Source organism: Colletotrichum navitas, assembly GCF_030913465.1.
Source record: "Colletotrichum navitas strain CBS 125086 chromosome Unknown LY79scaffold_147, whole genome shotgun sequence".
In the NCBI taxonomy this organism is placed as follows: Eukaryota; Fungi; Ascomycota; class Sordariomycetes; order Glomerellales; family Glomerellaceae; genus Colletotrichum; species Colletotrichum navitas.
In genome coordinates, this window is record NW_026850693.1 from 5,035 (window position 1) to 31,123 (window position 26,089).

A 26,089-nucleotide genomic window follows, 5' to 3' on the forward strand; every position below is an offset into this window, starting at 1 on the left:
AACCTATATACTCCTATAGTACTACAACAGATAATAGAATAAGACAACTATATTATATTAAATAAAGCTAAGGGAGTACTACTTAGGGCTAGTAATATAACACTAGGGGTAAACAGTATTACTATTACTATACTATAAGCGGCCTAGCTATATATAGGAGAGTATATATAGACCTTATTCTAGAACTACCTAGAGAAAGGCTACTACCTTCTCCCTTTTTAGGAGGTAAAAACAGTAATAATACCTAAGCTAAACAGAGACATAAGTACCCCTAAGGGGTAAAGACTAATTTTACTCCTTTTAACTATTAGGAAAAGGCTAGAAAAGTTAATAGTATAAAGAATAGTATATAAGTGCCTAGACTATAAGGTCTTTTACCCCTAGGTAGCTAAGGCCCTCCTAAAGAAATTAGCTATAGATATAGTAGTATTACTTGTATATAACGTAGAGGTAGCCCTTAACAATAGATTCTACTATACCTTAGTTACTATAGATATCTAGGGAGTATTTAATATAGTTAATAGTAAACACTTAGCATAAGTGCTCTAGGAGCAAGGCTAGCCTATTAATATAGTAAACTAGGCCTTGTCTTTTATAATAAGGTATAAAGTATATATACACTTTAAAGACTATATCTCCCTAATAGAACTACTCTACTATAGGCTACTATAGGGCTTACTAGTATTACTAATTCTTTACTTATACTATATTAAGCTACTATACTAATTTAGCCTAGGAAAAGCAAGGTTTAGCTATATAGACAACTATAGCATCCTATGCATTAGGTAAACAGAAGAGGAAAGCTAAGACTAAGTATAAGCTATCTTAGATAAAATAACCTCCTAAGGGAAAGTAAACAGTATCCTCTTTAATAAGATAAAAACAGAAGTACTTTACTTCTTATAAAGACAAAAGACTAATAACCCTACTATATAATATAAAGCTAAAGTAATAGCACTAAAACTTATAATAAAATAGCTTAGTGTCTACCTAGACAAAAGAATAAGCCTAAGATAATATATTAAAGAATATATAGTAATAGTAAGGTCTATAGTAGGATATATAGGGGGGCTAAATAGAGTATACAGGGGAGCCCCCCTGCTTAGTATATAGAAAGCTTTTTACACTATTATTATCTTATAAGCGCTATATACTTTAGAGGTCTAGTACCTAGGCCTAAATAGACAAAGCAGGAAATACACTCTAGACTACCTATAATATATTAAACATAGGCTATTAAACTATATTTATAAAATATAAACAGTAGTTAACTAAGTAATTAAGGGCTACCTCTTTATCTAGTAGACAACTTTAACACTAATCCTTCTAAGAGAATTAAGCACCTTGCTAGTCTAGCTACTACTTAACGCTGCCTAAGACTAATATAGACTACACCTAGGCACTCTTAATAACAGCTACCTATTAGTCTAATAAATAAAGACCTTTCCCTATAATAACTAAAAGGGGGGCAAGGTTTAACCTATAATTCTTATTAAGATAGCTAATTTAACACCTAAATTCCCTTAACTACTATTATAACATAGGACTTACTAATATATCTTAATATACTAGGCTACTAGACAAAGCAAAGATAAAGCTACTAATAATTACAAGAAGTAGATATAAACACTAGGCCTTATATATACAACAGTGTATATAGACAGGTTATAAGAGGACTAAGAGGCAACAGGATATAGATATACTGTCTTTAGAGGTAAAGAACTAGTCTACTAAGGTTAACAAAGACTTCTACAAGGAGAGGTCTTTAATATAGAGGCAGAAGAGGCTAAGGCTAAGCTCTAATAGGCACTATAATATAACAAGGGTATAGACAAGATAATAGTATACCTTAATAACTTAGCAGTAATATATAGCCTAGACAGAGCCTTAATAAAGTTATTATAAGAGGTAATCCTAGACTTTATATATATTACTAAGAACTATAAGGAGAAAGTAGATGTCTACTAGGTCCCTAGTTATATAAAAATTAGTAGTAATAAGCTAGTAGATAGCCTAGTAAAAGAGGGCGTAATAATGCGCCCTATAGATCTTTAGATATAACTTCTAACGTATAGCTATATTAAACAGGACATTTAATAACACTAAAAGAGGGCTTTTAATATATAGTAGTAGTATAACTGTCCCTATAGCTATAAGCTACTTAACCTTAACACTAGCCTTTAACCTACACCTAAGATTACTACCCTTAGTAGGATAGAACTTTACTAGTTAATTATAGCCTAGTTAAGGTATAAAGACTTTATAAAATATTATAATAGATTTAGACATAAAAAGGTAAAAAGGCACTATAGCTATAGAAACCTAAAGACCTCTAGGTACCCTCTCTAGTGCTATAAAGTTAAAGGCTATATAGCGCTACACTATAATAAATAGACATATATTATCTTATAACTAACAAAGGAGTTTTAAAAGTTTATTTCTCTATTAAATAATAATAAATTCTACACTAAAATCTACCCTAGGGCATAAGGAGATATACTTAACCTATTACCTATATAACTATAGCTATATAGTACCCCCTAGACATATAGTAGTAATACTACTATTATAGGCCTTTACTAGGCAGTAGTAACTAGAGGCAGTTACATAGGCTCTATTATAGGTAGCCACTTAGCCTTAATTTTACACTACTCTAAAGAGGATACTACCTAGGCTACTAATATAACCTAGATAAAGGTGTTAGATATATAGGAACTACCTACGCTTTATAACCTTCTCTATTATAATAAAAATATAATAACTACACACTTACTTACCTCTCCTTTATTTCTAACTTCTTTACACTATACCTAAGGTACCTTTACCTACTTTAGTAGTAACTAGTGACCTAAGAACAATATAGATATACAAGTAGTACTATATAACTAAGTATATAGAAACCCCTAGCTAACTTACGTAATATAAGTTAACTAGGGGATACTACATAGATCCTAGTAGCTAAAGAGCTATAGGCACTTAACAGCAAGGAATAATTTAAGTTAAGAACACCTAGAACATAGGTAAAGGCACTAGACAATAACACTTAAATATACTAATTATAGTAGAGAGGGACTATTATTAGTTTTACTGTATATAGCTAGAAGCCTGCAACCCTAGGCGCCCTTTGTCCTATACAGGAACAGCCTAGCGTTAAATAAAACAACAACAACAACAACAACAAGGTGAGGAGACCTGATGTATAGTCCAAGATGTGTTACGAGGTCAATGGTTTCAATAGGGCAATTCCGTCCTATTTGTGCCATCTTGAAGGATATGACGTATATTAAAGCGTGTCTGGGTGAGTGTAAGTCTTAGGGAACCTAATATTCAAATGCCATCCCGCCACCTAAACAATAGTTAATCCTCATAAATCAACAGCATTATGTCTTCACTGTGTCGTTCCAGCCAACACGCGCATTACTACTACTAATACAACCCTCCCAAGAGGTGCCGGCCCCAATAGCTTAAGTCCTGTGTATATAGCAAAAGGTACTACTGTTAGATGTTCTATGTATAATATCTACTAGTAAGAAGATATATGTAGACTAAATACTAATTGGCTTTACTGTAAGCATTAGGATAACCCCTAAGTCACTTAGGTGTATCTCTTTTTCAATGGAGGCCCTCGTATTTGCCTTGGCCAGCAGTATGCGTTGACTGAGGCCTCTTACCTCACAGTAATAATCCTTCAGGGGTTTCAAAGGCACAGAACCTTGATGGCAGCGATTGGGAGGAAGAGCTTGCCATCACTGCTTGTCACAGATGGGGGTGCCAGGTAGCACTTACGCCTAGGACTGCACAATAATCGGTATAACTGCAACCTTATCATTTCAGATACTCACTTATTTGTAGACTCCAAAAATGGCCCTGAATAGCAGTCATTTCGCCCTTGTTGCTCTCCTTCTGTCGCATGTTTGATTTGCTGTGACAGATAATTTTACTTAGTCTTATCACTAGGCTGTGAAGAGTCTGATTAACTAGGAACTATAAGAGACTTAAAGCCTGCCACTGGTATCTAAGCGTAGCGCCATGAGTGGGTTTTATCAGACGTTCAAAGAAGAGTGACAACTTCTCTCTTTGCACTTTTGAACAAACCTACCTCTTCCTTTGTATCCAGCGCACTCCTGCGTAACGACACGGCAACCCGGCTAAATATATTTACTTCCTGGCTTAACCTTTTGAGAACCAGAAAGCCAACATAAGGGTGTGTATCACCCTTGTTTGACGTCTTTCCAATCAACAAGCAAGTATACTCCTCAGTGTTGATAGCAGGGACTGAAGATGCATCGTCCCAGATGACCGTGTGGCCCATTCCTTGTGTATCTACAATCTCATACCTGACCCCGGTCACATATCCCATGAGCGAATCTCCAGGCTTGGCGGTATGAGACGTGATCTTGAGTCCATGAACAAGACTCCCTCGGATTACCAGCTTCGCGTGTTTACGAACCTGGCCGAACAAATCTGCCTGGGTCAGAGCTTCGACATTCATCTCCAACAACTCAAAGTCCTGCTTGAAATGCGACATCGGATGGAACAGTACCGGTCCCTCAACCGCCGCCCAACTCCAGCTCGGCGCTCGCCATTTTTTCGGTCGCCGGTACTGGATCTCAGGGTTGCGCCAGTAATCATCTTCCGATGTCCACATCAGCTGCGTCGCCAAGTCTCCCTCCCATAGCCCCGCGAGGTATCGGTCCTTTTTCCCGTTCGCAGCTTCGTACATCAACCCGAATTGCTTTGCCATGCCAGACAACGCTGGGAGCCGATCTTCGTCGTAGCTGATGGAGCGCTCCGTGAACAGCTGCACGATCTGCCGCCACTGCAGGTATGCTCTGCTTGTTGACATCTCTCGAAACAGAGCTGGCGAGCGAAGACATCGCAAGGATTCCTCATCCAGCTCGACGGGATCCTCTCGGCGGCAGGTGCAGAGACGAAAGGTGTTGCATTCCCAGACAAGCTCGTTCGAGGTGTAGTGAAGTGTTCTGTTAGACAAGATTGCTTCCTGCAGTGTCCACGCGCGTTTGTTAATGGGCTCGGCATGGCTACCTTCCTTCTCAATCGCCCTCAACAGTATGGTAACGTCGTTATGCTTTCTCTTCAAGTTGTCTCTAACATAGACTGGTCGTCCATTGAGCTTAAGCTGCTGAGGCGGGGTTCCAAATGCCTGTCGAGCGAAAACCCCGACAGAATTCCCGTCTGCATGGTCCGCGGATATGGTTACCGCAGCGTTGGAGTAGACTTCGCACATTTGTCCTGCCTCTCTCGCCCAGTCGTCAGGGTCTCCTTGGATGATGCAAAGGGCATCTACCCAGAGATATCGAATGCCGAGATAACGGGCGATAGTAACGGCGTCACGCAAGGTAGCAGGCATGCCTGCGTGGGGAATGGAGGTTTTATGAGCCACAAAGTTTTTGTGTGTTGTCTTCAGAACGGGATGGACAGATGGATCCCCCCAACAGTAGCTCAGGGCCACATACGCCCCGGAAGTGCCATGTGTTTCGACTAGAAATGGCTCGCGGAGTCCAGCAGTACCAACATCAATCACACGAGTTGGGAGATTCTGATTCGATGCTTGTTTGCATGCTGGGTGGTTTGCAAGGCAATCTTGAAGCCACGAGGAAGCCAGAGCGAGACAGGATGGCGCAGACGAGTGGCTCTCGACCTCTTTGGCTGGGCCTATGGTCGGATGACGCGGACCGCCATCGGCTGTCAAATGTCAGCAATCGTTCACCTATCAACAGCCGGAGCAATTCAGTACTCTCTCGGGAGAAGATGTCAAGAGACACTGGGCCATGTAGCAGCAGCGGGCTATTTGGTGCGAACTGCAACTGGATGTACCCAGCGAGTTCAGACTCGGTGAAGTCGCTCTTGCGCAGAAGTAGCGCTCCCCACAGTAGCTTGCACTCCTGGCACCGTTGCAATTCTGCGGACTGCTTCAAGTCGCCGAGCTGGATGAATTTGACCAAGCGCTGGTTCCGGCTCAAAAGTTGACCCCCAACCTCCTGAGCACCGAGGTTGAAGCAGATGGAGCACTCCATACTGGGCAGCGAATGCAACTTGAGCAACTCGGAAGTGTACTTTTGTTCTCGAAGTTATGCTCTGATTTCCTCAAATACATGGAAGCGGGGTTGAGTCCTTTATTTCTGTCCAGCCAATGAATTCTACACTGGTTTCCCCCAAAATGTGGATGAGCGTTGTTTCGTTGCGCCAACTGCAGGACTTAGCTTATCAGCATGTGCATTATGTCTTATGATTATTAGGTGGGGAAGCCGGCATCTCAGTGGCATAATATGGCATTGCTGGTTTAAAACCTTGTGCAAAGGATAAGTAGTAACCAGAGCCTTTATTATATTCCGAAACTCGTTCAATCACCTAGATAAATAGGAACGACTCTAGCATAAAGAAGATAGAACCATCATAATCAGCTTCGGTGATAAGCATTGTTCTACGCGTGGAGGTTCTTCCTCGTGGAAGTACTACACACGGTTGCAGGTGGCCTCCTACATCTGAATCCACAGACTTGGCACCATCTTATGGCCAATCAGACCCCATACTGTTGGTCAAGAAAACTCGTAGCTTACCTCGAAATGCAAGTGACGCGTGCCCAAAGCATTGACAATAGTGTACTTCAGCTGGCGTATTTTGGCGCATGCAGGGCGTCATTTCTCGCCGCCAGGAGAAGTTAGGCTGCTACAGGAATTGCTGGAACCCTTTTTCCACATCCATTTCACATCAGGCACAGCCCCAGCGCGAGGCAGCCAGGGCTTGGCAATGTGGTTTTCGATGATACAACCGCGGCCACAAATGGATCAGGCTGAGCTGAACTGGGGTATTTTAGTTCATCATGTTACGCATAGGATGAAATCGCCGGCTCATGGGGACTGAATTCCAGTCAGCAGCTTTTGATATCGGGCTTGTTCTCTAGGTCTCTTCCAACGTGGGTTCCACGCCAGTAACACCGCATCTTACATCCTGCAACACGGCCTGAAATGCATTTGCCCAAGTCATGGAGAGATGTCGGGTCAGTCAAAGATGCCTTTATACCCAAACGACGTGGCAAAGATGGCCAGCGGAGCGAGCGGAGGCCTAAGACCAAGAAAGCCAAGAAGGGAGCTAAGAAGAGGTGAGTCAAGTAGTGATTGGTGTAAGCAGTAGGGACTGACCTCCGATGTATAAGGGAGAAGAAAGCTTCCAAGCCCAAGAAAATCGAAGCTTGCCCCCAAGTAACATATGCGGGCAAAGGGTGGCAATTCCGGCAGTGTCTACCTTTCGGATCATCTGTCATACTTCCGGAGAACCTTGCACAGCCGCGCCCGGGGCGGGCCTCATCAAGCCCGGAACGCGCGGACGGAGGCAATTCAGCTACGCCGCTTCCGAGCAGAAGACGGTCCTATGCGAAAGCTGCGACTTGGAGCAGCACTCTAAGTAGTGCGGGCAATTCGCTGAGCTTCGCAGCATCGAAGATTAAAGACGCCCTATTACGCCGCCGGCATACAGATTTATCGCAATCATTGTTATCACCACCACGCTCCAGAGCACCAATGCAGCCATTCAAACACAACTCCATGCCACCAGTATCCTCCGGTAACACAGAAGATGAGCGGCCAGCACCTAATATGCCGTCCCGAGAAAGTGTGTCGATGACAGCGCCATCTAAATCTCCAACTCCAACGACAAGAATCCGTACTATTCCCAAGGGCGCATCGAATTTTCAGGCCTTGCGCGAGGAGCTAAGGAAAAGAGCTGCTACCTCCAAAGAATTTAATGAGATATGGGAATCTGAAGCATTGCCGCACTTGCGCAAGACCCTGAACGACAACTATAACGGCGACTACAGCATCACGATCCAGTTCAACTACGACTCGAGCACAAGACTCGTTGAGGTCATGACGTCCAAAATCCTTTCCAAGCATGTTCATCAAGAGGTCAAGAGCAAAGTCTTGCCGTGTTTTGAGCATGCACCGCAGCTCATGGTCGAAATACGTTTTCTTGTTGGGAACATCATTCATACCGCCGATATCACACGCCTCAGCCAGGACTCGGAAGATCAATGGGCCAAGCCGAAAAACCCGTTCAAGTACTCGGTGCAAGTGTGTGGCGATTCTGTTGGTGTCGAAGGGACAGATGGCGCCGCGACTCTCGGCCCTGCGGTGAAGCTCGGCAACAATCGAGGATGGCTTATCAACTGGCATCTCTTCGAGGGTATTCAAAACTGGGCAACTCTTGACGTGGGTTCTGGTGTTCCTGACCACCATTTGGTGCACCCAGCGCCCATGGACTGCCCAGAAACCGAGAGCCCGAAAAGAATTGCAAAGCTTCATGCGTTTTCAGGGCCCATGTTCAAGACCTATCGTCCATCTAAGTCTCTGAGGCTGTTTGCAACTGCAATCCCGCATGATGGGGAAACGACAACGAACGTCGTCACAGATTGGGCCTTTTGCATTGCGAACAGAGATAAAAGGCTGCAAAATCGGCTACGATATGCTCCGCCCGGCATAGAGTTCGAAGATGTTTCGGGTTTAATGAGAGGTCAGTTTATGGGAAATCCTCAGTTGCAAATCATCGGGACAACTGGCCGGAGCAGCGGATTTAGATATGCCGTGGTGTGTGAGACGCCGGCTGAGGTCCGCAAGCTGCCCATGGAGCCAACTAGGGAATGGTATCTTGAACAAGCTAACATTGTTTCGACTTTTGATTGGGTCTGTGAAGGCCCAGGAATGCCTGGAGACTCGGGAGCTGCTGTGGTTCACGAAGAAACCGAGTGCGTTCTTGGCCAGATATGGGGCCGAAACTGTTATGGAGGCAGCCAAAGTGATCTTAGGGTCACCTATTTCACCCACATTATGGACATCTTTGATGACATCAGAGATCGTTATCCGAACGAAGGACCTTTGACTCTCATACTGGGCGAAGATAACCGGACTTCAAATACCAATCTTCGCAACGGACCCTCAACACTCAACGCTCCTAGATTAACATCCACACTCGATACTTCAGTACGAAGTAATACTATTTGGGATACAGGTGATGAACACACTACAGACGAGCGGATGGGTGAGGAGCCCACTTGGGGAATGGGCCACCAGAACATGTCCCGTCGCAGTGCTGCAAATGCATCTTTTGAAGACGACGGGATTATGATGAGGCGCAGTTCGATGATGATAGCCACATGAGTGAGTAATTAGATGTTCACATAGAGTATCATGCGTAGAGTCCTGGGTAGTCGTTTCTTCGTTTGCTTTTTCAGAGCTTTTTCAGATGAAATTCATCAGCTAATTTTAAGTGCTGAATCTCATTCCCAGTAGACTTCCGTGGTCATGCATCTCAAGTAAATAGGGCATATTGAGCTGAAATAACGCCCAAGAAGGTTGACAATCGACATTTCTGGTGCTTGCAACGATCCAAAGAAAGATGCCAGACCTTTCATAGCGGGGAACTCGAGCTTGATGGCGAAGACAATGCAACACTTCCTCGGCGAACCATTGGCACATCTAAGTGCGGCCTCTGTCGCCACCCCAACCCCGCGAGCACGCCATCAACGAATGTCTCTTTGGTTTCTGCTTGTTTTTACCCGGCCTTCTTGGCGCTGCAGACCCTCCCAGCCTCTCCCACGCCGCTCCACAGCGGTCCTGGGGTCCCCCCAGGCTCCCCGGGACGCTCCAACTGCAAACTCTGAACTCCAACACTGGAGGGAACGCCAAGATCGTTTAGGTATGGGCCACCTTCAGAGCCTTATAGCAACCTTCCGTGACTGGAAGGCAGTTGACTCGGTCCTCGGGCACTCTCGCTGCGCCGAGACAGTCTAGATGATTACGTCCTCTTGGCGATGGCGCCTGTATCACCTATCCCAGCCTTCCAAAAACAACTCAGTACTCCGTACTGTCAGCACGATCAGCGAGAAGAGTCACTGGACGCCTGCATTTATGCCGGTTTAGCTTCAAGAGGCAGACAGGCAACTGCTCTTTCGCCCTCCATGGGAACGCTCAGCGGCCTGCCCGTCGTCGCTTATTGTCAGCCGCATGTGGAAGTGCACGATCTCTTCTGGAACCGCGCCAAAAAGCATTTTAGACTTTGTCTGGTGGGGGGAGCGGGTGACAGCGCATATTAGACCGATGAGGCTATTGTGTGGTTCCCTCCAAGTCTGGTTCGCCGAAGGCCGTAAGCTTTGTCGATGCCTGTCGCTTTTCATCTCTCATTCCCCCGACCGCAGGTCTCTGGTGCATGGGAATTCCATCCCCGTATCACCGGCCAGCCAGTCAGTCCACGGTTCGAACCTTGCGTGACGTTGCATCGCGATGACGTGCGGGCCCTGTTCAAAGATTGCTTGCAAGGGATGATCACCGATTCACCATTGACTTTTTTTTCCCTCCCGCTCAGGTTGCAACGCGGCAAGGAGCTCATCTGCAGGTCGCACATATATAGCTCCTTGCAGTCCATCCTGGTAGACTGTCCGTCCACAGATCATCCCGTCTTTGCACGAAGCTCCGGTCTGCTATCTCGCTGTTGAAGGAAGTTCCGGTTGGTGGAGCTCCTCAACGCACAAACACGCCAACGATGAGTTTACCACTCAAACACGATCACCATGGCGGGGAGGAACGTCACGTCGCGCAGGCCAATGTTTCAGCGGAGGAGGTTGGAGTGGTGAAGCAACAGGAGACATACGCGTACGACGAGTCGCGCAAGATCGGTATTACAGGCGCCGTCTTCCTGATTCTAAACAAGATGATTGGCACCGGAAGTAAGTCCCGGACGGGCGGCCCAGCGGTGAAGCTCCGCAACACGTACACGTACTCACAGTCCCGAACCAGTCTTCTCCACGCCCTCTGGCATCTTCCAGTCCACCGGCTCCGTGGGCGTCGCACTCATGCTCTGGGTCATTGGCGGCATCCTCACCTTTTGCGGCATGAGCGTCTTCCTCGAATTCGGTCTCGCGATCCCCCGCTCCGGCGGCGAGAAGAACTACCTCGAGCGCGCCTACAAACACCCCAAGTACCTTGCGTCCTGCGTCCTGGCTTCACAAATGGTTCTTCTCGGCTTCTCGTCCGGGAATGCCCTTGCCTTTGGCCGATACGTCCTCTTTGCATCCGGCTCAAGCTCGCCAGATGGATGGGTCGCTCGCGGCATCGGTATCGCCGGTGCTACATTCGCTGTCGGCATTCACGCCATCACGCCCAAGTGGGGCATTCGTCTGTTCAATGTTCTGGGCGTTTTCAAGGTTGTCGTCTTGCTTTTCATTGTCTTCTCTGGGTTCGCCGCCCTTGCCGGTCGTCGTCGTGTGCCGGACCCTCACAACTTTGACAACGCGTTCCGCATCGAGGACGGAGAGGGTTACGGCAACGGCGGTGCCTACGGCTACGCAACTGCCCTGCTTCGTATTGTTTACAGCTACAAGGGGTGGGAGAACGCCAACTACGTCGTTGGGGAGCTCAAGAATCCACGCAAGACCTTGGCCATTGCTGCTCCCATAGCAATTGGTGGCGTGACAATTCTCTACGTTCTCGCCAACGGTAAGAATACCAGCCCTAGTAAGGGCCCAAGTTGTTCGATCTCTAACGAAACAATAGTCGCCTACTTTGCTGCCATTCCCAAGACCGAGCTCGCCACTTCCGAGGTCATCGTTGCCGGTGTTTTCTTTCGCAATGTCTTCGGCAACAGTGCTGCTGCCCGAGCCCTGCCAGCATTCGTTGCCATTAGCAACTTAGGCAACGTGCTTGCCGTCAGTTTCGCTCACGCTCGTCTCAACCAGGAGCTGGCTAAAGAAGGCCTGTTGCCCTTGAGTCGATTCTGGGCGTCGAATAAGCCGTTTAATGCTCCTGCTGCTGCGGTATATTCCCCTTACCCACTTACGCTAGCTATGCTTGGACGCTTATGCTAAACTACCGCTCAGCTTTTCCTGCACTGGATTGTTACCGTTATCGTCCTTGTTGCTCCACCAGCTGGGCCAGCCTACAACTTCATCACTGATATGTACACGCAAGGTGGTGCCTGGATCAACGCTTTTGTCGGCATGTATGTCTTCCAACTGATCGGCTCACCAGTCTGACGCTATGGCTAACATTGATCATAGCGGTCTTCTCTACCTGCAGTGGAACAAGAAGGAGAACTGGACTTCACCTTGGCACACTTACTTTCCCATCACGATTATCTATGTTCTCGCCAACTTTTTCCTATGCATCGTTCCGTTCATCCCTCCCACAACCTCCTGGACCGCCGATGGCTACCCGTATTATGTCTTCCCCATCGTGGTTATTGGTGTGCTTCTATTGGGTGTTGTCTACTGGGGGTTCTGGACCAAGTTCCTGCCTGCCATCGGTGGTTATAAGGTCGTGGCCGAAAGGACTTATGATCAGGAGGGTCACGAGGTTATCCGATACCGCAAGGTCAGCACCAAGCATGGGCGTTCTGGACCTATTGATTAAGCACTATACCCTCCGGCGTTATCAGCTTTTTATCATTCTTCAATGTATCAGGTAGTGCAGCCCTTTCACGAGGATGCTTCCATTTCACGCATACACCTACGTAATCACAAATCCCAGGTTAAATTTTAGATCCCAATCTTCTACCATGCAAGGTCATCAAAAACACCGCAGTACTCTATTTTTTGAAACAGTTGTCTTGTAATACTTCAATTAAGTCGAATTATGATGCCAAGACGGTGTTTTTTGTTCATTTACTCAGTCATATGTCTCTCAACTGATCACTTATCACGTATGATATCGACTCAGTCAATGAAATATTTGTTGGTTATAGGAAGCATTGTTGTCAAAGTCCCGAAAAATCATTCCAACCACCAGTACTATATTTGCTTTGGAATCGATAGTTTACTTCATTTTCTAGTTATGGACAAGAGATTGGAGTCTTAGGACCATTTAGTTTCGCTTAGTTGATGTTAAGAGTCACCATCGCGCGATTGAGGCATCTCTCACTTATGATGGTGACCGGAGTTAGTCGAGGATAAAATGGTAATATTGATTTGGTACCGCTTGACTACATGTTCAACTTCTCTTCTAATCTATTCAAGACGACTGTCCTCGAGACCTTCGGTGTCACCGGGCTCACGGTACTCGCCAGCGGGCTGAGCACCACGAGTGCGCTCCTCCAAGATGTTGCTCTTGTCAATAGCGTCTTTTTCATCACGCTCTGTACCGAGTCAGTACATATTCGGCTACTAATTGGAGACAAACATACCAAGCTGAGCGTCAGAGTCAGCAGTCTCATCATCAATGGGATCCTCAACCTTAGCATCGTCGTCGACAACGCTGATGGGTTGACGGTCACCCTGGCGGGAGACGTATTCGTTGTCCTTGACCTCCCCAGTCGGAACATCGTTGGAAGACATGATGAGTTCGTTTGGTGTTGTTTTAGAGATGGTAAAAACCGATATCGAAGAGTTGAAGTCTGGCGAGAGAAAGTGAAGGGAGTAAATAGGCTGATGAGGAATTATTAGAAGTCTTCTTCCAGGAATTCAACAGACTTCATATAGAGAGTCTATCAAACGCCTTGAAGGAAGCTCTGGTCCTGTGTACGCTGGTCTCAAAACACCATAGTCAATAATCGTGATATCATTCTCCCCTTGGCTATTCATCTATGACGCTGTCATTTACGCGAAGCAAATGCGCATCAACGCGCAACGGACCTCACTACTGCAGGAAATGGTGCGACTTTCAATTAAACAAAGACCCGTTCCCACGCCAATTGTCGATGCCGCTAATGGACGCCACGTTCCTCAGCCTTAAGGGGAGATTGTCGACCGGACCAGCCTCCAAGGAGTTCGCACCAGCATTGCGCGAGGAAAAGAAATGCAGGGGAAATACCCACTCTCCATTAAGCTTGGATTTTTAGTTGACGTCGCAATTCACAGCGATCGTATCTGATCGATCGTCTGATAGCCCGGCCCTGGCAATGGGAGGATTTTCCAACTCCCTGACTTCCCGAGAAGCGTCCGTGAACATAGTCCTGCTCACAGCCCAGGGCAGTACTCTGTAGTTATTTCCGTTACGAACAGCTTCACTTCGGATGCTAGGTCTCCCTCTGCTCACTTCCCAACCCGCTATACTTGCATAAACCAATTGCTGGTGTTGAAGCTCCGTCTCGCAGCTACCCAAAGGTTTCCCGTTTCGGGCCCTATCAAGTTATGCGCTATAGCCTATCAGCGTCCACAGAAAAAAGTTTAGCATTAGAGTTCGGGCTTGTCGACCTCGCGAAGCCCTCACCGAGAAGTCAACTGAACGTTACTACTGAATATCGGGCCACACCGAGACAGACTTCTCTGCGCACGATGGATCTGACATCATGTTGTGTTTCGCCCAGTGGAGTAATTTAGTAAAGCAAACTAGGCGCGGGGCGTATCACATTGACGTTTCCCGTCGCCCCAGCCGCGGCTCAAAGCGGCAGTGATGCTCGCCCAGTCTCAGATGCCTTACATCATCCACCGCCACTAAGAGCGAACCGGAACCCTGGGAACAGAGCCCCGAAATCAAGATTTGGACTGCCGAGTCGGGTTCTGGTTGCCAGAGGGAAGAAATGCCCAGTAAAGTTCTTGGTGTTTCCCAGCGTCTTATGCACAGGAAAATAAAGTAAGAATGTCCCCTTTCAAAACGAAGTAGGTTCCCGCCTGCTGCCAGTGCCCTGTTCTTCTGTACAACGTGTTCTCCTTCTTCACGTTGCGAATCTCTCTGGATGGTTACCGACTATTGAACCAAGAAATTCAACGTTCCACAATCATCCATTTCCCTGCCTGAGCTGCCCCCAATCGCTAGCCTCGATCAGACGTGCTCGTCGGACCCTCAGCAGACTTGCAGCAAAATATCAAGGCGTCACAGCCTGCACCTAGATTAGACAACAAAGCAGACAGCTTGTCAATAGCCTATCGAGCCCCTACGTCATCGTAGTCCCGCTTCCGGGACTCCTAAGACGTCATTCAGGCACCTCCCACGTGGTAGATCCTATTATTCGGAACCTTCATCATGCCGTCACGAAACGAACGCCACCATAAGGCGTCGGCCGTTCACGACGACGCCGAGCCTTACTATGATGACCGCTTTTACGATCGCCCGAGAGGGTCACGCCGCATCTCCCGCAGCGTCAACGATGCGGGTGGGGCAGGGCACCACCGAAGCAGGCGACACACTCCCAGCCCCGTCCGTCCTAGCCGCGGCCGGTCCGAGGACCACAGACACAACCGGCCTCCGGCCCGTCGGTATGACGATTACTCCGATTACTCCGCCAGCGAGGATGACCGGCACCGTCGGCGGGGACACGGTAAAAGCAGCCGACGAAAAGAGGACAAGACATCTGGATCCTCGAAAAGCGTGCAGAATCGCGAGGCGGATAAAGCGGCTATACTGCAGGCGGCTGCAAGTGCTGCCGTTGTGGCTGGCGCGGCGGAGGCTTGGAGGATGAGGAAGGAGAAGACATCATGGTCAAAGAAGGGAACAAGGATGGCAACCGCCGCAGCTGGTGCCGCGGCCATTGCGGCATTCAACAACAGCGCCAACGGATCGCACGGAGGCAAAGGCTCAAGCGGGAGCAAGAAGGATGCCTTGCAGGCCACGATTGGTGGCTTGTTGGTCAACCGTCTGACCAACAGTAGACGGAAGTAAAACATGTAGTTGGAAAGGGAGGACATGGGCAACCATGGGGATGGACACGAGTATAACGCGAAAAGCTCATTTGTTCGGATTGAACAAGAGCTATGGATTTATGACTTCATATACATGTACAGCGAAGATAACTGGATACCAGGCGTTTAAGCGTAATTTATATTTACATGCAGTACGATATTTACAAGGCTGGAGAGACGTCTCCAACCATCGAGCTGATCATTATGCCGACACATGTCCCTATCCTATCATCCAAAGTCAATATTAGTGTTGCATCTTTAGATGAATGCAAGCTAATACCCCAGGGCCACTCCATGTTAAGAGTTGTACATCTCAGGCTTTCCTCTCATTCTATAGGATAGCGCTGTATCACGCAGGAGACTGGTCATATGGTAACAAAGAATTCAGTGGGTGAAGCAGACTGTCTCAGGACTACAAGATTGTTAGCAATCCTTACTCATTAAGATATTTGTCACAGGAGAAACCCAGTTAAGGTGTCTAGGCCAATACAAAAGCTAGACAGTATCAAGCTGAGAGACTGGAAGAGATCCGAATCCGATGAATCATGGCACCGAGTGTAATGTCTTCTCTTGTCGCCGATGTCACAACCAACCCATCAAGTTGATGCTAACAGAAGCTGTTTTCAACCTATGTGAATTGGACTTGAGCGTCACATCCGCAACACTCCCTGACGAGGCTAAATATGTAAGCAAAAATGAAAGGCCTTCTGCAGGTTCATTGTGTGCTGGAAAGATGTTCGTCGCCTTGTTCTGTTAGCTATGCAATGTTGTTGCGAGATGGCGGTTTTGAGCCTGAATTTATGCTGTAGATAACGTCAATCTTCTTCCCTCAGATAAAGCTATCAGACTTTTCAGTCAGTGGTCCATCATTTTATGTATCAGCAAATATTTTCAACAAATATCTCGTCCTAAAAACATAAGGGTTGAGAACTCCGGGCTCTCAGAATCAGTATTGACCTCGTCTGATCAGTGCATTTCATGCCATCAATCGTTGGCTTGTCAGCACAAGTTACATTAGCCTATAATGAGCTCGGATGTCAGGCCGGGGGCAACCTATGGCCGCCGAATGTAACCATCTTCGGGATATTTAATGAGGTCGCTGAGACTGCAGAATGATGGGAAATGGCATGTAACCTTATTGGGATGTGTCTGTGACCCCAACGGGCCGAAGACACCAGGGCCAACGCCAACGGACAATTGCCACGTCCCAGCTGTTGCAAATTGACCGTCTTGTCTTTTTTTCCCTTTCCCAGTCGCGAGGTTACTTCATGACCTATGGGTTGGGGGCGCGGAACTGACACCGGCGACCAATAGTTATGCCCCGTTGGAAGGATTACGGTGGCGTCTTACACTCCTATTTCTTTCTATCAAAATCCCACCTCTGTTATCCTCTATGAATCTCCAAGTTTTAGTTTTTTGAGTTTTTTGAGTGGCTTTGGGTATCAATGCTCTTTGTGCCATATTTCCCTGTCAGGCACACAGAGGGATGGGTAGGATAATGGGTAATCACATATCGTCAGGAAATAGGTTCGCAGTAGTTGTGAAATGGATTCTATTGAGAATGTGTTTTCCGCTAAGATCGTGTGTCCGGTTTCTCAACAGGTCTCCCTGTAAATTGAGTAAAAACATGACTGTGCATCACCGTGTACGATGGTTGAACCATTCCTCAATACATACTTGGTTGCCTGGCTATGCAGCCAGCTGTTTATCTCCGGATGGTTGCACTTCGCGTGGTCCATGAGGGCGTTCTTAACATCCATGACCTGTCTCAACACTTCGGCGTATTCGCGGTGGAGCTCGCGGTTACGAGATTCGGCGAATTCCATCACTGCCTCGAGTTCTGCCAGCTGTTGCTTCTGTTTCTGCCAGTTGCGGGCCGAGGCCCGCCTGTGACGCTCACGCTCGCGGGATGAGTGTTCTTGGTCCGAGGGCTTGTTTTTGGCTATTTTCTCTTCTAGGACAAAATTGTTGCTTTCACTACGGTTTCCGATGCGAGAGGTGATTATGGAATCGTGGTCTTTGGTCGGGAGTTTTCGTTTCTTCGGGGGTGGTAGGGTCGGGTATTGGCTTTCGCCTATCGTGGAGGTGCTTGAAGCTACGCTATAGCGCGGCTTCTCTTGAGACAAGGAATGGGATGTTAGAGGCGAATTTCCAGGAACGGGTCGGGGTGTTGAAATCGGCTGTGATTGACTGTCTTGCTCTTGACTTAGGACATAAGGTCCTGTGAACTGATGGTACGGCCATACATCAGGATTCGTGGAAGGAGGCGCTACATAGTTTGGTTGCATAGGGCCAGAAATGCCCGAATGCCACCAGCTTATGTTGCCGATATTGTCTGTGGGATAGGTTTGATTAGGGCAATAAGCGTTAGGAAAGATCAGCGGAGTGTTCCGTTCCATAAACATCCCGAATGGCACCTCCGGCATGCGATTCGTGGCAGGATGCCCATAGATGCCGTTTGTGAGTGTGGTGTTACTGAAGGTAGGCGTTTGCAGATATGGTATCAACCTATCTGGCTCATCTTCTGCACAGTTCGATGCCGAGTCCTGGTTTTTTATAGCCATATTGATGCGACTGGTTTCTGGACCCTCAGAAACTGCCGAGTTCGTGTGGCTCAAAGTCTGCGGAGAACAGATAGGCATCTCGGTAGGAGTTGAAGATGCTTCTTCGCTGACGTTTTCAAACTGGTTCAAAGGGTCCAACGATTGGCTGGTAGTCGGAGATACCGGGCCATGCATTTCGAGATGCTCGTATATCCTGTCAAGCGTTTCACCGTTCTGTAATCGGCGAAGAACATGGTGGGCCTGTCCCGGTGCTGTAAAAGCTTTGAGTACGGCGTCACGTTGACGCTGGGCGTTCTTCATTTCTTCCACTTCCTCTTCCAGGCTGTGCCTTGTCTGGTGGAATTGAGTTTGATATCGGCATTCCAGGTCCCGAGTCCCGCATCGCGAGCATGGCCTTTCACCATCACACTGCACATTGTGAGATGATTTTTCAAGGGACCAAGTGGGTCAAATATCTGCAAGAGTTACTCATAAACGTACCTTTGTCTTCTTTTCTCGGCATACTTCACAAGCCTCGCGCGTGCAGATCCTTGGCTTACCAAAGCTTGTTGTTTTTGACAGTGGTGCTAATGGGAGCTTGCTTGCCATACCTGTAATCCAGGGTAATTTTAGAATGCTAGAATCTTAGAAGGGCTGTACTCTCATCATTGACATACTATGAATACTCGTTTAGTTGAGAGGATGGGCGTGTAGAAAATGGCGTCTTCCAATTGATTGTGAGTCCTGTGGTAGGTTTGTTGCCCTCGTCCAATCGCTCAGCTCCTCTGGCTGTCGATCAATACATGCATTGAGAGTATGGTCTTGTTTGAGTGATGTGTAATATCGTTAGGTGGAGTTGGCCTTAAACTCGCGAGCTAAAACTTCTCAACGGTCGTTTTTAGCAAAGCAAGCCTTTAACAAACCCGCCCGGAATCTTTCCAGGTCACAGAGAACTGATATATGTTTTGACTGGCCTGTCTGATTGTCCCCGCAGTAACAACCCGAATCAGACGTGGAGGGGGGGTCGAAGATGAGGCTGCTACAAGTGTACGTGGGACAATGCAACAGGAGCAGGCCCATATCCAACCAGACATGATGTCTCAATTGACCAAGACCACCGGAATGGATTGCCAGTGGCCGACCTGTCTGCATGAGATTACGCTTCCCTCATGTACTGTATACATTAATTACGGCTTCCCCTCTTCTTCTGGCTTACGGCAATATGCATAGTGTTTGCCACAAAGAGTTGCCGTAGCAGAAACGTGTTACAGAAGCATCTCATAGATGAACCTAAATAATCGAAGTTTGAATTTGGTTATTGAATACGGCGGACTACCGGTAGTTGGCATCGGTCGTTAGCAATGAAAATCCAAAGTCAGGGAGAGATCGCAATGGACTGCAAAGTCGCCTTCTCCTTACCATTCCATCGCCCGGAGTCGTCTCCATGGTCACCGACGAATGGGACGACCGTCTCCCCACAACGAGGGGGAGGGATTTATGTGCTACATGGTTGCATAATGTGGCTAACAGATCCTCACAGCTCGAAACTCTGGTAGAGAAGATGACTGATAAAGGGGGTGTTCAAGAGCCCAATGGAAGGGCTTCGCAATAATAGTTCCAGGCCCACGCTTGTCTGTCTTGCCGTCAGTTGCGGTGTCAATGGCGACATTCTTAAGAAGACACTGCCCATCGACGGGCATATGCCCTGTTTCAAGCCAAGGGCTGTGGAAACTAGGCTCCCGCTTGGATCGGTTCGGGAGATAGTCCTGTTCGCGGTGTGACAGATCGTTTCTGCCTTGGTGTAACGAGGTCTCAATCATCGGCATGCCACGCATGCCGGTATTATTCCCACCACAGGAGCAAACTCCACAGCGGGGCACCCAAGATCTACATCGCGGAAGACGCTCTCGATAGCTCTTGGTTGGTCAGAACTTTCGGAATGAATTCCATGTACGCTGATAGGTGGGAGTAGCCTCCATTCTTCTGAAGGAGGGGAAGATAAAGTAAATGGTGAATGAGCCCCTCACTTGCGTATGTACCATTTACTTCCCATGTGTATTTGATTCCACTCGGCTTCTTGTAAAAAAAGTGTGTCACTGTGCTTACCAGAGCCGAAAAGTCAACGGGCCTTTGGGGCGCAGTATCCATTGTGATCGCCGCTTGACAATCATTGTTTTTGCATCGTATTACGTCTCTCGATGCTTGTGTTATTCGCCGTTACGACCGATCTATCTCTTCCTATGCTTTTAGAGCCGCGGCAGCTGAAGGGATCTTTGCATGCGTCCGCGGCCGATGAATCGAATAGAGATGGAGCAAAGCTGAATACGTCATCATTCATGACAAACACCAGTGGCTCATGAGGTCATTATAAGCCTTCTACGTTTGAACAGCTAGCTGTCTTGTTCCAGAATCAAGATCCTTGACGATGGGTATCATGGGTTCGATCTGGGGTCCTTCGAGTGATACCCACGTTCTTTACTGGAATAGAGGCGTTTGGAATCCCATTTTCAGAACCTGGCTTCTCATGGTTTGCGTTCGTCTGGGAGAAGCTGAGCTATTTGGCTGCTTTGCCTGCCTTGTGACCCAATTCCCAAATCGCCGTTCCGTTGAGATCAAGACTGTCACGCTGTCATGAATGGTGCAGGGCACAGACTTGGACACAAGTAAAAACTGACCTAACCTGCTGGATTGCTTTCCTTGGCCGCATGCGTACTTCACGGAAGTACACATAGGCAATATTCCCTTTTGTGTTCCAATGATGTGATTCGTAGTTGTTCCACTGAGCCTCACGAGATACAAAAATCACTCTTGGGGGGGGGGGGGGGGGCTGCGAACGCAGCATCCATCGACTCCTCAAGTCAGCCTATTTGTCTGCAGCTACCATCTACTAGGGCTGGGTCTGGTAACGAGTCCATCTCAAGGTCGTCCAGGCACATAATGATACGGAAAAACAGGACTAAGAGTCTCAGTATCTACGCCCTCATTGTGACATGAGCTTAAAGGAATAGGGCAAGGGGTGGCGGGCTCATCATTAAGTTGATCTGACGTCCCAAATCGTCGGTTGTTGACCACGACGGTGATCCCCATCCCCGCTTCTCAGACTCCTGGACATAGGTATCAGGATGTAGGTTTAATACCCTCACTGCGATGCCGATCCATGTCAAGAGACCTCTCCACAGTGGTGGGTAGGTGAGGCCGCTTTGCGATCACTCGCACTACCGGTAATAGTGTAGGATCAAGGGTCCAGGAATAGCAGTTAAAGTTTTTATACGCCAAGGAAACGATGTCGTTATCAGTCTGGGGCTTGTTCCGCTTAGATGGCTGTGCTCACCAATACCCACATCCCCGTTCTTCCGTCGTTCTACACTAGCTAGCTAAGAGTATGAGGAGCCCGGTCGTGGTTGACTTTGTCTTGAGAAGTCAAGAGTGTCGAACACCAACTGGCCAAAAGAGTACTCCCCAGGCATGGACCGAAGCTACCCGGAGTAGACGCCACTGCCACCGGCCTGGCCTCTATCACATCATGCGGCCAGAAGCTACTTATTATCCTTCTTCGCCAAGAGGACACACCGCATCCACGACGCCCCGGCTGCTTCCCATTGAACTTCCACTGTAGGCAGCTATGTCATGACAATGCTGCTTCTTTCGCTACAGTACCCGCCATTGCTATTGCATGGTGTCATCAAGCCGTGCCGGTCCATTTTCAACCACGCGAAAGGCCAGCACGCCCCAGTCGGCCAATCGGCAACGTTTGGGGGCATGCATCTCTTAGGTGCTGCTACCATACTTCTCTACTTTGGATTACTTGCTCGCCGGCGCCACGTTCGCAAGCTCTGTCATCCCGTACCACTTGCTCGTTTCGACAACAATCTACATAATGATATGTAGATGAGGACCGCACACAATGGTGACCTACGGGGTGTTGCAATGGTTCCTGTAATTTTAGTTATGGTGCCAGCGACAAAACCCTCCAGCATCCTGCAAAATATACTATCGGAGCTTGTGGGGTGTACGCATCTGGCGTATGTGTTGCGACTCAGTCCTCGATGGGACCTCTACGATGATTATTATCGCACTGGCAGGCATTACGGTGGTCCGGATTGGAGAAATTGTCTTGGAAAATGAAGCCCTCCCTGGTGGGTATGCTGCTAGTCAGATTGTGCTTATTGTGCCCCCTGCCAATAATAACTGACGCAATGCCGTTGCGACAGTGTCATGGCAGGGTCTTTTTTTATTTATGTATTCTTCGCATCCGGTTACTGGACTATTCCGTTTCATGTTTCTTAGTACACGCCGTATTCCATCAATACTAGTAGTCTCTCTACGGATACCTGTTGGCCAAGCCCACTTCGCCGCAGTGAGGTTTCTGGCCCCATCCGCCCCAACCGCGATCGGACCATCGCCCGGGACTCCCGCTGCCCGCGCCGACGCCTTTGTTGTTCCATGAATGGAGACGACATTCAAACGTTTCATACGAAAACCCGGTGACATTGTTGGCTCTAGCCTATATCCATTGGTGTCGGGCCATGTATGAACAAGTGACAATGAGCAAGCTACAAAGGGGACTCAACCAACCACGGAGAAGACGGAGAAGACAAGGGTCCAGCGACAGCATTTTCGACGGGAACTGGGGTTGTAGATGCCACGATATGGCGCTACGACGGTTCGGCAACACCGGCGACGGCATGTGGGAGAGAACCACCACACCTACTAGGATACAAGTGGGGTGCCCCTCGTTATGTCTGTTATGCAAAGGAAAACCCCAGAACCCGAAGAAAGATCGCTCGTATTCTACTAAGAAGGAAAACGTACACAGCCCGCGTCAGGCCATTTTTTCAACGTTGTTCGATAACTTACCCTCGAGGTCTGAAGTTTGACGACTTCCTTTGACACCTGAACCAGCCAATTTGACCGAGCGAAGAAAAGCGCAAGGAACCTGGGGAAAAGGCCACTGTACTCTACTGAGAGGTAAAACATACAATACCCTCGATGCGTTCAAAGCTAGTGTCGTCTGAAGGTCTTGAGGTCCGGCCGTTGACGACTCGCTTCAACACCTGGCTAACAGCCACGACCAAATGGAATTACTCTATGATGAGTTCGCACTTCTACGCAGTGTCAACGATCAACTTCTTGCTTTTATGAAGACAAAGAGGCCCAGACGAACTCGGCCATAAGCTGGTATCAAGGCCTAGTTTCCCTGCCTGGTCCACGGTCTGGAGCGGACGCCGCCGGTCGCTCGTAAAGACGGTTGGTATAATTACATATCCAGCGGGGTCCCAGTTCTGCGAAAGACTGTACATCGGCGTCGATCACAAACGTGGCACAACAAACAGCGCGGGATATCTCCAGATATGACGAAGGTTGATAAGCCTCAAGACTCAGAGCTGGCAAAAGAGTGCAAAGTTTCACTGCCTAGCGTAGTAGACGGGACACATTTGTCTACCCTACGTCCATTCTGGCAGTGACATAGGAAGGATTCGACCTGAGGACTGAGACGCTTGGGCCCCTCTCTTTTCCTAACAGCATGAGTTGGGCACCGCACAGGAGGCAGTGCTCTCTTAGTAAAACGATTTAGGAAGTGGGGGCAGAGCGGGCTGGTAAACATTGAGCATGGGGGATGGTTTGGTAGAGTATAAATCATACCGTGCGTTTAACCAGTTTCCAAGCCCGTCGTTATTTTTGTAATACAGAACCATGTCCCGGACTTGGCGGAGAAAGGTCTTTGGTTTCGAAAAGGATATAATTACTATGGAACCACTACGGGTGAACCGACGTGGAGTTTCCCGAGCTCCTCTTTGATGTTTCTCACTTCTAAAAACTCCGTGTGCAACGAGGTGCTTCCATCAGGTCTGCGTCGGAAGAACCCGACTATCCTGCCGCGTACAATATGTCCTAGAATATTCCTCTCTTCGGTCTTCGGTTCTGTCCACATGTCCACTATCCTCTTCTCGTCTGCTGGCATGGGCAAATCTGGCGAGATCGGTTCGAGGGGTTCTCCGTAAGGGTCCAAGGATATATCATGTTCCAGTTCGATGACCCGCCGCGCCATCATAACCAGCGTTGCCATCTCCCACAGGTTTTCTCGCGGGAGTCCCAGGATTGGTATCAGACGCAGTATCTGTAATCGCGTTTCCAGATGACGGCAGCTGGTGACCATAAAGAACAGCATTGGAGTGTATCCCGTTTCAAACATAAACTTTGGAGTTTGTGTACTGGTAGACACGCGTTCCGAGTGCTCTGAAACTCGCTCGACGGTTGAGGTTAGCTGTTTAACCAGACGCCTGTAATTAGGCAAGTACTTATCATAGACAGTTTGACTGCTGTCAAAGGCCATGTTTAACCAGATACGGCAGCATTCGTAGCGCGTTGTGAGGAAACTCTGAAGCATCTTGGGCAGATAACCGTCTTTGAATTCGAGAGCCTTCGTGGCTGGTGTACACGAGTACTGGTCCTGCTCCACGAACCGATCAAAGAGGTCGTTCCATTTGTCTAACAATATGTTGATGCTCTCTTGTTTTGCAATAAGTTCTGGCGGAACCGCACTGCCTATCAGCGAGTCGGTACGGTAGGGGTAGCCTTTCTTCATAAGCTGAAGTGTCTGGCAGTATATGTCGTCAATCATCAGTTGGGCATCCTGAAATGTCGAGAAACTGGACGGGATATGATGTTCCAGCCCGCTCAGGTCCGGAAAGTCTGATTTCTCGCTGCTAAAAAAGAACGAGTATTCAGTTAGGCGTCGGAAAAGTGGAAGGAGATGTTCTCTCGTCCAGGGAAACTCGTTGTGGGTATCTCGCAGGATCGCGACACCGTGCTTGCAATGCTTGATGGCAGCTTCGCGTCCCGACCGCAAGAACTCAATACATATGAACAAGAGACAGACGAGCAGCACAACGGGTTGCCTATCGCGGGTCATCATGCCCCGCAGCTCGTGGATGGCGGCATTATAATGCCGCAACGCGAAGCTGTTGTCACGAGGAGTAACTGCTGCATTGCTGCCGCTCTGGAATTGTTCGTAAAGGTCGCTGATGGCGAGGATGGAGTGCGCGACAGCGGGTTCGAACGTGCTGAATTGCATGACAATATGAGTCCAAAAGTAAGGGTCGACAGCCCCTGAGAGGAGGGGTCCCACGACCTCTGAATAGTACTGCAACGCGCGGCTGTCGCTAGGCGAGTTGATGCCGGGAGAGGCGCGGCTAGGTTGAAAAGGAATGACGGACGAGCCGGGAGAGCTCGACGTAGCATCTGACAAGTCGGCAACGTGTGGATAACCATCACATTTCCGGCCAGTGACGGTGCAGCGGTTGCAGAACGGTCTGGCCTCGTCGCATTTGATCTTGCGAACTCTAGTGACCGTTAGACACCGATCGACGTCTTCATGTCGGTCCTTCGACATGGAGCTGCCGCGGAGCCTATCTAGAGGAACTATCATGCCAGGAACTTACTTGCAGGTTAGACATCCCGTACGGACCTTTCGGCTACCCTTGCGAGCCATGGTTCTTCTAGGCAGGCGGTTGCGCCAAACTGACACAGCGAAGAGAAAAAGCTCGAGCCAGCCTCGTTTGCGTAATCCGAGTCAGCCAGTGATGTTGGGCTGGCGACAACCAATTTGCCGGTCTGGGGCGAATGACAGCCGTTCCGAGCCTCGGTGAAGCAGCCTGATGAGAGAGAGCATTGAGTCCGAGGTCGAGGTGCAGGAATGCGAGCGACGGCTATGGGCGGATGATATCTGTGCCCACAAACCTCTGCGAAACCTAGTGGGACTTGCAAGGGTGAGACCGAACCGACCAATGTCGGCATGCACGGGTTAGAGAATCCCTGCTGCTGAGAGGAGTAGCAACGAATGCTTCTGTTGAGCGTGGTTATGTTGCAGTGAAGGATTCCATCTAAGCCCATCTGGGATTAGGGCATCAATATTACAAGCCGC

At 48.3% G+C, this 26,089-nt stretch overlaps 8 protein-coding genes across 8 annotated transcripts; 4 read left to right on the forward strand and 4 right to left on the reverse strand.

The window, feature by feature from the left end:
• Positions 1–3,944: 3,944 nt before the first annotated feature.
• On the reverse strand, positions 3,945–6,329 carry LY79DRAFT_619283 (heterokaryon incompatibility protein). Its single transcript, XM_060562038.1, has 2 exons — positions 5,759–6,329; positions 3,945–5,706 (listed from the first exon to the last, which is right to left on the reverse strand). The coding sequence occupies exons 1-2, from the start codon at positions 6,036–6,038 to the stop codon at positions 4,052–4,054; spliced, it is 1,935 nt and encodes a 644-aa protein (XP_060407474.1). The 5' UTR covers positions 6,039–6,329; the 3' UTR covers positions 3,945–4,051.
• A 1,236-nt stretch (positions 6,330–7,565) lies between these two features.
• On the forward strand, positions 7,566–9,173 carry LY79DRAFT_529051 (uncharacterized protein; the record flags this gene model as incomplete). Its single annotated transcript, XM_060556083.1, has 1 exon — positions 7,566–9,173. One exon carries the CDS (start codon positions 7,566–7,568, stop codon positions 9,171–9,173), a length of 1,608 nt encoding a protein of 535 aa, XP_060407475.1.
• A 96-nt stretch (positions 9,174–9,269) lies between these two features.
• On the forward strand, positions 9,270–9,899 carry LY79DRAFT_97623 (uncharacterized protein). Its single transcript, XM_060565269.1, has one exon. The coding sequence runs from the start codon at positions 9,447–9,449 to the stop codon at positions 9,804–9,806; it is 360 nt and encodes a 119-aa protein (XP_060407476.1). The 5' UTR covers positions 9,270–9,446; the 3' UTR covers positions 9,807–9,899.
• A 655-nt stretch (positions 9,900–10,554) lies between these two features.
• On the forward strand, positions 10,555–12,419 carry LY79DRAFT_529047 (amino acid permease; the record flags this gene model as incomplete). Its single annotated transcript, XM_060556082.1, has 5 exons — positions 10,555–10,738; positions 10,809–11,507; positions 11,565–11,824; positions 11,888–12,009; positions 12,068–12,419. The coding sequence occupies 5 exons, from the start codon at positions 10,555–10,557 to the stop codon at positions 12,417–12,419; spliced, it is 1,617 nt and encodes a 538-aa protein (XP_060407477.1).
• A 593-nt stretch (positions 12,420–13,012) lies between these two features.
• Positions 13,013–13,619, reverse strand: LY79DRAFT_644127 (uncharacterized protein; the record flags this gene model as incomplete). Its single annotated transcript, XM_060562415.1, has 2 exons — positions 13,189–13,619; positions 13,013–13,140 (listed from the first exon to the last, which is right to left on the reverse strand). The coding sequence occupies exons 1-2, from the start codon at positions 13,337–13,339 to the stop codon at positions 13,013–13,015; spliced, it is 279 nt and encodes a 92-aa protein (XP_060407478.1). The 5' UTR covers positions 13,340–13,619.
• A 969-nt stretch (positions 13,620–14,588) lies between these two features.
• LY79DRAFT_572321 (uncharacterized protein) lies at positions 14,589–15,739 on the forward strand. The gene has a single exon (XM_060559345.1). It carries the CDS (start codon positions 14,967–14,969, stop codon positions 15,600–15,602), a length of 636 nt encoding a protein of 211 aa, XP_060407479.1. The 5' UTR covers positions 14,589–14,966; the 3' UTR covers positions 15,603–15,739.
• Positions 15,740–17,174: 1,435 nt separating this feature from the next.
• Positions 17,175–18,623, reverse strand: LY79DRAFT_572322 (uncharacterized protein). Its single transcript, XM_060559346.1, has one exon. It carries the CDS (start codon positions 18,484–18,486, stop codon positions 17,218–17,220), a length of 1,269 nt encoding a protein of 422 aa, XP_060407480.1. The 5' UTR covers positions 18,487–18,623; the 3' UTR covers positions 17,175–17,217.
• Positions 18,624–23,887: 5,264 nt separating this feature from the next.
• On the reverse strand, positions 23,888–25,975 carry LY79DRAFT_619297 (uncharacterized protein). The gene is made up of 2 exons (XM_060562039.1): positions 25,608–25,975; positions 23,888–25,508 (listed from the first exon to the last, which is right to left on the reverse strand). The coding sequence occupies exons 1-2, from the start codon at positions 25,655–25,657 to the stop codon at positions 23,912–23,914; spliced, it is 1,647 nt and encodes a 548-aa protein (XP_060407481.1). The 5' UTR covers positions 25,658–25,975; the 3' UTR covers positions 23,888–23,911.
• Between the last annotated feature and the right edge of the window lie 114 nt (positions 25,976–26,089).